The sequence below is a fragment of the Stegodyphus dumicola genome, chromosome 7 (genome assembly GCF_044657685.1).
Source record: "Stegodyphus dumicola isolate Sdum_Otavi_A_Nest chromosome 7, ASM4465768v1".
In the NCBI taxonomy this organism is placed as follows: Eukaryota; Metazoa; Arthropoda; class Arachnida; order Araneae; family Eresidae; genus Stegodyphus; species Stegodyphus dumicola.
Window position 1 is genome coordinate 48,915,366 of NC_140774.1, and position 13,801 is coordinate 48,929,166.

The following is a 13,801-nucleotide window of genomic DNA, read 5'->3' on the forward strand; positions in this document are numbered from 1 at the left end:
GAGCAGTCTCTTTTTTGGGCTAATAATGTTTCCCCTTTTTATCTGATTAATTTAGATAAAAATGCGTTTAATTGTCTTGCTTAGACAGATTCGAAGTAATAATTCGGATGGAAATTCTTCATCAGTCATTAGCTTGTCCAGTCTGTTCCAAATCTCAGTATGTTATAAATATAAATCTATCGATAAGCTCTTTTCCATGATTTTCCTCGGGGTACTTTGAGAAACTTTCGCCAGCCTTTGTTCCATAGAAAGAAAAATAATAATAATAATAATAATTAAAAAAAAAAAAAAAAAAACTATAAAAATAATAGGTATGGTGATTTCTACAGAATGACTATCTCTTATCGCCTTATAATGTATTTCTCCCTCCTTCCTAGCGTGCCTTCATGGTGTAGTGGTTCTGCACGCTGGGCTGGTATTCCAGAGGTCCGTGGTTCGATTCTCCGCGCAGGCGATTGCTCATTTTTCATCTCTCCGGCTTGTCCAATTAAACTAACGTCTCTACAGTGGCACCCGAACTAAAAGGTTGTTGGATGATGATTCTCCTCACCCAGGGTTTGGCGATTGGATCTCCTAAAAACCCTACGCGCCCTTTAAAGGGGGGAGTATATAAGGTATTTTCGGCGAGCCTTCGGGGTGTGGTGGTCTGCACACCGGGTCGGTATTCCAGAGGTCCACGGTTCGATTCCCGGCGATGGCTTTGTTAATTTTTCATCTTACCTGCTTCCAAAAAAATACCTTATGTTTACACCTTATGATCAAATTCTTCAATAAAAACAGAAAAAATAAAATTAGATTAAACAATTATTGATAGTTGAGCGAATTGGCCATGTATTCTGAAAACAAGAAATAAGCTGATCCATATTTCCTATTCCGTATTTAATTGTTAAACCTTAAGATGCTTTTGTGCAATGAAAAGTAAAATGGTTTAAAACATTTTTACTTCATTCCAGGACCTTGGAGCGTAATTTAAAGTAGTTTTCATGTTACAGAAGTTCTGCAATGGGTTGCAGTATTCGCTGCATCCTATTGTATAATTTCTGTTATATCTTAAGTCTAGGATTGTTGGACTGGAACAATAGGTTAAATTAATGTAAAAAAAAAGCAATACTTTGTTTTTTATTGAAAATCTTTAAATATTTTTAGAAAATTATACAAGCTGGACACAATGAAATTACACTAACTGGATTCATTAAAATCTTTATATATTTTTTTTTCTTTCTGATAATAACCGTTTTAGGCAGTTTTCCGCAGAAGAGATTAGTGTTATAAAAAACTAACGAAAGTGACGTCAGCAGCTTTGTTGATATTACATCTTTTATTCAATTCATCATAATATAAAACATTAAGAAACCAATAATACGTTGCACATTACATCACGTCAATGAAAAATGACAATGAAGCCCAACCAGATTTATCTCAAACTCCTCTTCATACAATTAAAGGCTTCATATTTTCTTATACTTTAATATTTTTCGCTTTCTTCATTTGCTTTTCTTGGCAAGTTAAACTCAGGCCTTCTTGTTCATATCGATTACAGCTCTCAACCTATAAGGGAGAAAAATATTACTATTGAGAAAACATGAAATGAATGACTAAGTATATTTACCCTCCTCTGTATTTTCTAAATATTTCTTTTTAACACTTGTTTTGAGTTTTAATAAAATAGCAAAATTTTTTTTAAAAGGACTCTTGTAAAAATTAAATGTGCTTCAAAAATACAGTAAATATGTACAAAAAAATTGCAAAAAATGGTAAATAGCTCAACTCGAAGTTTGAGCCGGATTTATGAAGGGAAAAACAGCTCAAAACTCGAATCAAGTTAATACCTAAAGCGCGTTTCTTCAAACGATAATATAGGGATAATGAGCTAAAGTGATACTTCGGTTCCTTTGCAAAGTAATATAAACACAAAATAAAGATCAAATTGTAAATCAAAATGTAAAAACACAAAATGTATGAAATATTAATTAAGAAAATTAGAAAAGGAGAAAGCTTAACTTGATTCAAACTTAAAAGTTAATATGCATGTAGAATAAAGTTTAAACTATCTCAAAACATGTTAGAAAAAATACTGCAAAAACATCATGTTAAAAAACAATAACTACAACTCAGCAGCTGTAAAAGGTAAATTAACCTAATTCGAATATCATCATGGACTTTTCAAGGGAAATGCATGGTGAGCTTCGAACTTTGTTAATTCCAGAACGCGTTTCGTCAAACAGGACATTGAGACTGATTGCCAATAATTTTTTTTATTAAAAAGATCTAAATATTAATTGAAACGAAGTCTCAATTTCCCAGTTTGTGTTTATGCTATTTTGCAAAGGAACCGAAATATCACTTTAGCTCATAGGCAATAGCTTGAAGAATTTACTTTTTAAATTTTATATACGTATATACATATAGATGTAGATATAGCTAACTTCATATCCTGAAGGCATGTTTCTTAAGTCTCACTTGTCTCAAAACGTAAGGGAATTTTTAAGAATATTGATTCTCAGATATTTTGAGGACTTCCTCATTTTATATGCTGAGGATTTTCAAAGTGAATTGTACTGAGTGCTTCGGTCAGCACCCCAAGGATGTTTATTGCTCTTTTAAGGAATTTGGTTTTTTGAAACTGGAGGCATGAAATCGCTGAGACAAATTTCATGTGTTTCTCTCGTAAAATAACCTCTCGCACTCGAGGTACGTGTAGACTTTTTACTGACTTTTCAGGCAAAATTTTAGAAAATGAAGAGTTAGGAACTCACAAGTTTTGCATAATTCTGTTCAATTTACATGCGATATTAAAGCCAATGTAAATACTTACGATTCTCCCGTTTTCAGCATATCGTATCCTTTATTAATGTCATCCAGCGGAATGATGTGGGAGATGAGCTTGTCAAGTTGGATCTGTCCTTTAACCACTTTATCCACCAAACCGGGGATCTCTAATTTGGCCTTGTAAGCTGAAACAATTATTGGAAGCATAAGGAAAAGACGTCTTTTTTCGACGATAACGTACTTTAACGAATTTGACGCAAATACAATCTAAATTCGGTTATGGTTAGGAAGTGAGAATAAAATAGGAATGGAAATATAATGGATTTTTAGATTTTAAATAATATTACTGTTTGAAGTGAATTATTTGTTAAAGGATACTACATTATTTATTTAAACAAATATATAGAAAATTTTGACACATTAAATTATGATTGCAAATAGAAAGAATGGAAAAATAAAATGAAACAAAATAAAAATTATAATTATTAAGATGTGTATTTATTGCTTTTAAATTACACACTTTTATTAAGCAATTTTAAATTCGATAATAAAAATATTACATAACACTGAACTACAACAATCTGGAAACTCACAATTAATTAAGATCGTACGGAGTTATTAACCAGGTGGCAGATAAATAAAATTATATTAAAAGATGATATAACATAATATAGCAACCAGAAACTTTAAAAAGCTTTCACTAAAGACATTTTTACATCAAAATATGAAAAACAATCAAAAATGTAAAGCAAATTCAAAATCGTATGCCACATACGCTGACAACACTGCGGAAACTGGTTATTTGACAGGCCGCGTGAAATATAGCTTGTGCATTGAGAGCATTTTCCTGGAGGTGTGGATAAAAAATGCCCTGGTAACTTAATGTGGCATGACAGGCTGGCTCTTAGATTTTGAAAGACTTCTCTAAAGATGTTTCTAATGTCAAAACATAAAGAACTCGTCACAAACATCTATTAACTGCTCATTTTTCTTGTTATAATACATAGCCAACGCACTTGGTGTTTCACCCTTTCTAAACAAACTATTATAATTTTCTTACCTTCACCAATTTCTCAAAAAAAAAGCAATCGAAAGTGTTTCGAGAATTTTGTTCATTGCCATAGCTTTTTCCTAAAAAGAGTTGAAAGATTTTAGAGATTCAAACTGTTAGAAATGAGATATGAGTTTTGAAGAAACTGAAGAAACTTTCACTACGAAAAAGATCTCAATGCGAATAAATTATCACTAATTTCCTATTATTAAGAATTAATTAATCGGAAGTGCAATAATTCTTAAGATGCAGCAGTAAATATGAATAAAGTCAGGAATATTTATAATATCATTTAATAAAATAAACATCCAAATTAAAAATTTCATTAAAATAATAATACGAGTATATTATAATATATATTATAGTGTTATCATGATTTATTTAACATAATATTAAAATCAACATATATTGTGTTTCCGCAAAAAAATATTATTGTCTTCGTTTGCGCAATTAAAACTGATAAAAGGGTTGTCCTTAGAGAGGTGTTTTAGTGTTTGCTGTTGAATATCAATTTGTACTACGCAAAAACATCTTATTTTATTAGAACGAGACGAATTCCGCAAGAGAAGAAAAGGAAGAGCATCCTTATTTGTTTATATTAGCTATGCACAAACACGTGATCTCCGAGGTCATATACATTGTTTGTTTACATTAACTATACATAAGTCACGTGATCTCTGAGGTCATCGGAATGTCTCTCATTAAGGCTTGAAAATTAAATGTGGGAATAAAAGAGGAAACTCTGAGCTGAGTAAATTAACTATTAAACGGAGAGCGGTTTGGTAAATGATGCCATTTTGCATTTCTTAAAATGTTGAAATTTAGCTTTCTAATTGAAATTATAAATTGCTTAATAAACTAAGATATTTAATAGCAGTATCCGTATTTCTTGCTGAACCTTAATTTTATTGTTTTTGACTGATATATCGGTAATAAATAAACTATCTAATTTATATACGTATATATAATTTATGATATCTTTAATTGAGAAATTTTATAAAATATTTTAATCCTTATTGCAATTAATAAAAAATGCTTTTAATGCCTCATGTTACGGATTCCAGAACAGAATGAACTAAATCGATCTACTAAGGGAGTATTTTTACTCTTTCTACCGCAAAGGCGACTCTCATTTGCCACTCAGTGTACTTCAGCAACTCGAGAGCCGATTCATACAACAAAGAATTATTTCTTTATTATTTACTTTTTGTTTAATTTGCTTTATATCACAGACTACCATCTGAATGTAACCTTTACAAAAGTAAAAACAACTCCTGTTTAATATCAAATATAATTTAGGAAAAAAAAAAAAAAAAGGAATGTTGGATGATGGTGTTGCAACTGTCATTGCTTATTTCAAGAAATTGATAAATTCTTAAATTTTAGCTCTTTGTGTTTGGAAAAAAGTCAAATATAAATAAGTAAGAAGCATTAATAAATCATACGAGAGTATTTTCCCCAGATTTCAGCTTTTACCATTCTGTTTGTTCAACAGTCCAAATGAATTCTATACAGAGCTATTCTGCTAGATAGTACTATGACTACATTACAGAGAAATTAGCTCTTTTATTTTTTTCCCATGGAATGCAAAGAATCATTAATGTCCTTTTTGATTGGGTTCTAACCTCAGATATTCCATTTGCTAGTTGGAAAAGATATCACTTCCACCATGAGGGGACGCACAGAGTTATGCGATAATTTCTTATGACATCAAAATATAAAATGGACTAGACGCATTATACATGGAAGTTGAAGAATTTCCATGCGAATTATATGCACAGATCTCGCTAGTTATAATTAATAACGATACGCAATGCCCAATAAAATGGAAAATGAAAAGAAAAAGACTCACATCCGTAAAAGGTTCCAATGAGGCTCCTTCCGTATAACAATTCCCAGACGCCGGCTCTCATGGTGTCTCCAATATCGCTTAAGCCGATGATGACCGTCTTTCCCCAGGCATGATGACTGGACTTAAAGGCCTCCTCCTGTAAGGAATTTGAAATGAAATGAAAATAAGTAATCAGAGTATAATGTAGAAGGATACGTCACAGATTGATTCATTGGATCCAGTTCCCAAAATCCCATACGTCGATAGAAATTGTTTGGGATACATTACTGAGAAAAGTACTTGAACAAGTATGGAAAAGTTAGAGGTTGGGAAAAAGGAAAAATTCTGAAAAGCTATGGGATTGTATCAGATGAAAATATTTTGACTCAGTATTAACCATTAAAACGTCGTAAAGGGAACAACGAAATGCTTCTGTAGGTACCGACCAATTGCATCTGTAATAGGTACTTCTGAATAGGTACTATGGGTCATACAACATTAGAGATATCTTAATATGTTAGTGAATAAGAGTTTTAAGACGGATTCTCTTGCTCAGAATCAGATTATGCTACGCCCTTTATTTTTTCTTTCCAAAATTTGAGTCATTCTCATTGAATTACACACGTCACAGCATTTTATAAATAATTAAAAAATATAAACATACTTTATGGCATTCTCTTTATCAACGCAGGCGTCGCATATTTTCTTCCCCATCTGAAGAGAACCTTTTCGTACGTAACTGCCTTTACGTGCAATTGCCTTTTCAATCTTGAAAATGCTCAGAAAAACCATAGGTCAGTAAGTCTAACCTATATGCAGAGTATTCTAAGAGTTAACAAATCGATTTCAGGCAGTGGGACTAATGCCATAGTAGCCGTATGTCACCGGAAATTATCTTGGAGCAAACCCGTGGTTCCACGCAAATAGTTTTCAAGGCAGTTTACGTAATAGCCAGGAAGCATGGTTCACAAAATGCATCTATTTTGGTTGTATAAAAGTATTATATGACTTTCCCCGAAGAATATACGTATAGTTTTCGACTATATGTCGTCTGAGTATTACTATTATTGACGGTTCATAGGTTAAAACGTCGTCAATCGTTAATAAAGTGAGTAAATCTGCCAGAATGTGGTCTATCAATCACTCGTGTGTTGCCGCCTTGAAGTATTCCATCAATGAAGTACTGAAGCACGGTTAAATGTTTCATGATCTCGTACACGCAGTAGCGTTTCAAATGTTTCCTTTAAGATCTTGCGAAATTTGGCATAAAATTATTCACAGCTCTACCACATAATCATGGACACCTTCCTTAACTTCTGCAAAATGCAAAATGTTACAGGTACTTCCATTGTTTGTGATAAATATATAAACTTGTAGTTGGCTAGCTGGTCGTCTTCAAGATTAAACACGTCGATATACATAGCCATTAAGGCTGTTGTTGTTCTTTTGTTCATGAATTTTGTGGAAGAATGGTTGCCAGAGTCTCAAACAGGTTGGACTTTCACCCCAATTTTAAGGGAAAGCACCCCCGGAAAGGGTCCGAGGGCCTTCCAATCCTCTCCCCTTCCACCAAACTACACGAGAGGACTTTCGGCTGGCCATATAGTTAGAGTTCTCTCGTGCCGCAAAGACACTATACATTTACAAATATCCATGCCTTCTCCGGGATTCGAACCCGAGCCCTTCGGTACCGCAGTACGCTCCCCTAACCACTATACGGTTTGGGCTGCCCCGTCGAATATAAGGCAAGAGAAATAGCGAAATCTTAAAAAACTTTTCAGCCAACCCTTTTAATTACAATAATGCTACAAATATTCATAAAAATTGTCAGTTGTATATATTACAAGTGTACATTTTTTATCATTTAAATGTATTATCAAAAATTAAATAAATTATCAACTATTACGGACTGCCTTTATTAATTTCAAAGCATTCAATTTGCTAAGTAATTACAGATGGAAGAAATGTGAAAGATTAGTTAAAGATCTTAAATTTGACTGAATGGCAAATCTCTAAAAACTGGCTATATCTATAGTCACACGAAAGCTAAATTAAATGGCTTGAATTTAGCGTGATGGTAATACTTGTCTAGTCGTAAAGAATAAATGTATGATTGTATAGCATTACGGATATCAGTAACGAATTGCTATGTTTCTTCAAAGTGACGGCAATCGCAAAAAATGAGCTCCCCTATCTCTGAGAGTCGAACTACTGATCTCTCAGTTTGCTGGATGGATGTGCTAAACAGCATTCAGCAAGAACTCCTTACAGTAAATTATACCTGCACCTTAATTCCTTACAGTATACTGGTCCAGAAATTTCGGGAAACTCATTTAAAAGTTTTCTTATACCAATAAAAAGGAAAAGAGCATAACACATTATAATACTTAGAAGAACCTACTCAGAAAAATAAATTCGCGGACTTAGACTCTGAGGATAGAATGGAAGCAAGTGGTATAAAAGGAGAGTTCACTTAGCCGATGGAAACGGCAGACCACATTCCCTCAATTGTTTTTGCTGAATTCAGCGCCGATTCGGAAACCTTAAAGGAGAGAACTGAGAAATTCGGTGTAAAAAAAAGATCAAAGGAAACCTGAAAGGGTTGATACTTTAAATAAGCGTGTTTACACTATTGAAAATTTACAAAAATGTCTGCCTTCTCACACTTATTTAGTTAATTCTGAAAAACCGATAAAAGCGGTTACAAAACTCCTAAAATAGAAGTAATTTTAAAAGAAATCGAGGAACAAGAAATTCCTGTCTTAATAATGCGTCAAATTACAAGCTACAAAGACGGACAAGTTATCCCCCTTGCCTCTCTTTTTTGGCAGAGGTTAAGGGAAACGCAGAAGAAAAGCGGATTTACCACATAGAAACTTTAAGCAGCCTAGATGTCACTGTAGAACTTTGTAGCGTTGCGCGCCTCCAACTTGCATGCAACCAAGAGGTGACTGTTGAAACTGGATAAAAGACAGAGTCTTGTTAAGGGTTTAAGTCCCTTTTTATTCAACGTAATAAATTACAAGTGCGTGCTCTTGACGCTCACAAACTACGCCAACTCGGCGGTCAAATAAAAATAATAACCTGAAAAGAAACTAAAGACAAGACTCTAACTACGAGGCTCTCTAAAAGTAACTAACCTCACCGCGTTTTACAATACCGCTGCTAATTCAGCAAACTTGAAGATCACGTTGAACGATTAACAATACTTCCAGGCAAGCACACCGGCCGAAACGCGGGGTTCTTCAATTTCTGGCTAACTACCTCCGCGCTCGTGAAGTAAGAACAGCACACCTCGAACTCGTTTTCTTTCTATTTAACTCAGAATACTTCCGCTGATAATTTGAATCCTTGCGCGTTCTACTAAAATTTACATACTCTGGCATTGGCAATTCCAGGGGAAAGTAAGGCTTGACAGGAAAGATAGTTTAAACTTAAAATAAATGGTAGTTAAAATAAATATAAACCCTACATTTGCCGCTGCCAGAATTTGGAAAACTTGGAAGCAGGTCCTACAAACGACCTGTTGTAAGTTTCTATAATTCTGAACTAACTCTCGAGAACCTCGTTTACACAAAAAAAAAATCTTATGTAACAAATTGTATACTAAATTTCTGTGTATACTTATAACTCTCTCTTCTTACAGCAACTTTTCCTGGACTTCATCAATCAATCTTGGTCTTTTCCTTCTAACATCTGGAAGGAATAAGTATCAGTATCTTTCTAAATACATTATAATTTACACTTTCTTGACACAATAAATTTTTGTTTTTAAACGATTCGTTTTCCTTAGTTATTGCTTAATTCACATTCATTCAATTTTTCAAGCATTAATTTAACTTTACCCTGGCTCTCCACCATGTGTGGTGTCAAACGGGAATATTCGTGTTTTAGTCTTACAACACTTCCCCTAACCACCATGATTTGTTAGAATTCAACGACCAAATAGACACACCTTACTCGACATTCTACAACTCAATGAGCTACTTTAACATTCTTAAAAATTCAAGTGTAGGTGGAGAACCCTACAAAACACATTCATTCTAACTTCCCCCTCATTCATCTTTAAACATGCAGGCTTTCGCTCTAAAGCATGACTTTATCTACAGTTTAATACTTAAATTTTGAATTCATTCCTTTTGAGCATTTTACTTTTAGCATCTAAAATTTTATGCTTCTAGACTAAATTCTACTTTTACATAGCATTCAAGTATTTACGTACATTTACAAAATTTTAATACATATGATTTTTACAATTTACCATAAAATGAATAAGAGAAATAAATTTTTACTTTACTCATTCTTCGCCAAGCTGGCGGCAGTGAAACTAAAATTCTTATTAATACAAGAATACGAAGTTATTTTTATCTGCGGCCAAATTTTGGCTTTAACATAACAGAATTAGTCTTTAGACCAACAGAAAATGCTTGTTCTTAGCTTTTATACTTAAAGAATATAATACTTTTGCCTTAGCTAAATAAAGTAAAACAAAACTAAGTCTCAACCGAGACATATTGACTTTCGTCAAAACATAGAACTTCGTACTTATGCATAACATTTCGGAACAAAAGAAAAATTTTATAGAAGATTTTAACTTATCTTTGAGTTTTCGATGCTTGAAACTCCGTCATTCTTTTCTGGCAATATTGTTCCCAAGTTATAGGTTTCATGGACGTCAATCTTCTCCTTACTGACTTCCGAGTGACGTCCACATTAGTTTTTCTTTTGCGTCCTCTGCATGCTGGCCTCTTGGCGGAGTAATCGTCGGGCTGTTGTCGTTTCCGTTTTTCCATGGGACGGCTGGTCTTGACGTCCTCCGGCCTGGAGTCCTTCTTGAATTTCTTCTGTTGTTCCTGGTATTTTTGTTCCTCCTGTTGCCGTTTCAGTTTCCGGAACGGCGGCCTTGCTGGCACCTGACTCTCTGGCCCTGGGCGCGTTCTCCTTGATGTATAATTTCTCCTGCGATCCGTTGTAGGTGGTGTTTTGCTCTTTACCACGGTTTCTTTACGCGGTGCATCTGTATTCTTGTTTTTCTTAAATGCTGGAGTTTGAAAGTTTTTATTTTTTCTTTTTGGTACCGTCGTCCAGGTTGTAGAAGGGCTAGGTCTCTCTTCAGTTCTCTGCTTCTTGGGTGGTGGAACAGTTGTTGTTATTTCTGGACCTTCTACTTCGTTTAGACTTGAGTCCTGCAAGAAACTTTTAAGGATTTCAAAATCATTTGGATTATAGTATTTTTTCACCTGGTCGGGACTTGCTTTACAGATCTCCCCTCTCTCGTTCTTAAGATATAATAAGACTCCTTTGATTTCCTGAATTACATAGGGGCCTTCAAATTTTGGAGCTAGCTTTGCCGTAAAATTGTCTGGGGCACTTGATAAAGAAAATTTCCGCTTCAATACTTTATCCCCGACTTTAAAATCTGCTTCACGGCGTTTTCTAATCATAATATGCTTTTTGCATATTTCTTGCCGTATCCGAGCTTTTAAGCGCCTGATCAATCAGTTTTTGCACATCTTTCTGTTTAAACTCTTGCTCTCTTTGTTGCACAAAGAATAATTTATCTAAAGGCGTAATTAACTTTCTGCCTAAAAATAATTCTGCTGGGGTTTTTCCCGTAGTATCATCGTGATTTGCCGTTCTTAAAGCATAAGCTAATTCATTTATGTAGCCATCCCAGCGCTTGTGATGTGTGCTCCCGTAACTGCGAATTATTTTTACTATGTTTTTCTCTGGTCCATCTCCAGCACCACGGAACTGTCTTGAAAATTCAATTTGGCCCTCGCGGCCCTTAAAAACTCCATACCTAAAATAAGAGGATTTTGCAGATTCTTCACTACAAAAATTAATACTTTGAGGCTTTCCTCTTTTACCTGTATGTTTAATGATAATTTCCCGATGCAGTGACATGTTTTTCCTTGCGCCGCTATAATTTCCGTATTTTTGGTTTTAAATAATCGTACTCTATAAAAATTCTTTTTAAAGAAATTTTCGCTCATAAAATTCCCTTCTGCTCCTGTATCAATGAGGGTTTCTGCTGGTACATCGGCAACCAGGACTTTATAAGTGGTAGATGTGAGTTTTTTACGATGACCGTATTTAAATGTCTTTTTGAGGGTTTTTTTAAAACTTCCGGGGTCTGGACCCTCCCTTTCACAGGCCCCTCTACTCGTTTAAAGCTTTCCTTTCAATCTGTGCCTTCTGAGTACGCGGATGTTTATTTTCGAATTTTCTTTTGGGGCCTTGACCTTCGAGTTTCGATGAGTTAGCTTGATAGCTCTTTCCCCCATAAGAGCGATTTCCATTTCTGGTTTCCTCATTTGAAGATTTCCTTCGGGTACTTTGAGAATACGTTGCCCCTCTAGCTTTTTCCGCTATTCTGCGATTTTGAAACTTCACCGCCAATTCGAAGAGCTCCTGCAATGTTCTTGGGTTTCTAATTTCGAAGTAGTCTTGAACAGCGGGTAACAATCTTGGTAAGATTATTTCAATAATCTCCGCATCGGGTTTCTTCCCATACAGCATATCCGTCAGCTTAATTTTTCGTAGAATAAAGTCCGTCAACTCTTCTATATCCCGTTGATAGAAACTATATAGTTCGGCTTCCAGCCTTGCTCGATCTTTCACTATGGGGAAGGCCTTTACTAACGATTTTTTGAAATTTTCAAATGTATATGTCTGGCTTCCAAATTCCCCTAATAAAAATTTACCTATATTTTTCCACCATAGCGCGGCCTGTCCTCTTAGTGCGGATGTGGCGATGGCAACTTTTTGTCTTTCAGGCACAGGGTAGAGCTGAAAGTGATTTTCTAGGCCTTCTAGAAATATCGCCACCGAATTTCTTCCGTCGAAATTGACGTTTGGCTTGATTGACGCTCTCAAAGTCTGGACCAGGTATCCAAATCCTTCCAATTGGCTTGTCATTTCTTGGTGTTGTCCAGCGGCTTCCATCCGATTTTCGGCCATTTCAGTTCGATAAGTGTTCGGGCGCCAATGTAGCGTTGCGCGCCTCCAACTTGCACGCAACCAAGAGGTGACTGTTGAAACTGGATAAAAGACAGAGTCTTGTTAAGGGTTTAAGTCCCTTTTTATTCAACGTAATAAATGAAAAGTGCGTGCTCTTGACGCTCACAAACTACGCCAACTCGGCGGTCAAATAAAAATAATAACCTGAAAAGAAACTAAAGACAAGACTCTAACTACGAGGCTCTCTAAAAGTAACTAACCTCACCGCGTTTTACAATACCGCTGCTAATTCAGCAAACTTGAAGATCACGTTGAACGATTAACAATACTTCCAGGCAAGCACACAGGCCGAAACGCGGGGTTCTTCAATTTCTGGCTAACTACCTCCGCGCTCGTGAAGTAAGAACAGCACACCTCGAACTCGTTTCCTTTCTATTTAACTCAGGATACTTCCGCTGATAATTTGAATCCTTGCGCGTTCTACTAAAATTTACATACTCTGGCATTGGCAGTTCCAGGGGAAAGTAAGGCTTGACAGGAAAGGTAGTTGAAACTTAAAATAAATGTTAGTTAAAATAAATATAAACCCTACAACTTTATAATGAGAAGTACGGTCATACCAGAGACTTGTGTCGCTACAAAGAACAATGCAAGATCACACGAAACCTACCTATGTAAGCAGAAAAAAAATTTGCCGGCAAGCTGTGCCTTATGCAAAGGGAGTTGGGTTTCATCCTATAAAAAATGCGGCAATACCCCCAAAATTGGAAAAATTCGAAAAGTTATAAACCCCAATATCAAGAAAAAAGAAATAAGAAATTTAACAAAGAAGACCTCTTCTCCCTGCCAGGATCAAAAATAGAAGAAAATAAAATTAAAAAAAAAAAAAAAAAAACTCGATTTGAAAAACCACAAAAGATTGCCCCGCAAGAAACTAACTTTTTCGATTGGCTAAAGACCCACCTAACCAAAGCAAAAGAATTCCCGATATGTTTAAATCATCTAAATACATCATAAGAAAAACAGAAATCGGTATGGCAAAGATAGATAATTTCTCCAACATAAACTATGGCTTTTAAGGACCAATGCGGATCTAAAGAAGTGCTGCCAAAGAGTCTCATTTTAATGTAAATGATGGTAACTGAAACCCAAAGCTTACATCCTTACAGAAAAAGTTACTCAGAATA

At 35.0% G+C, this 13,801-nt stretch overlaps 1 protein-coding gene across 1 annotated transcript in view; it reads right to left on the reverse strand.

The window, feature by feature from the left end:
* Positions 1–1,299: 1,299 nt before the first annotated feature.
* The window catches only part of LOC118201706 (alcohol dehydrogenase class-3 chain L-like), a 53,065-nt gene continuing 40,563 nt past the window's right edge, over positions 1,300–13,801 (reverse strand). Inside the window, exons 9-11 of the mRNA XM_085820172.1 lie at positions 5,673–5,808; positions 2,816–2,954; positions 1,300–1,548 (exon numbers count right to left, since the gene is read on the reverse strand). Coding sequence (XP_085676298.1) covers positions 1,512–1,548; positions 2,816–2,954; positions 5,673–5,808 — 312 coding nt within the window. The 3' untranslated portion in view covers positions 1,300–1,511. The remainder of the gene's footprint in view (positions 1,549–2,815; positions 2,955–5,672; positions 5,809–13,801) is intronic.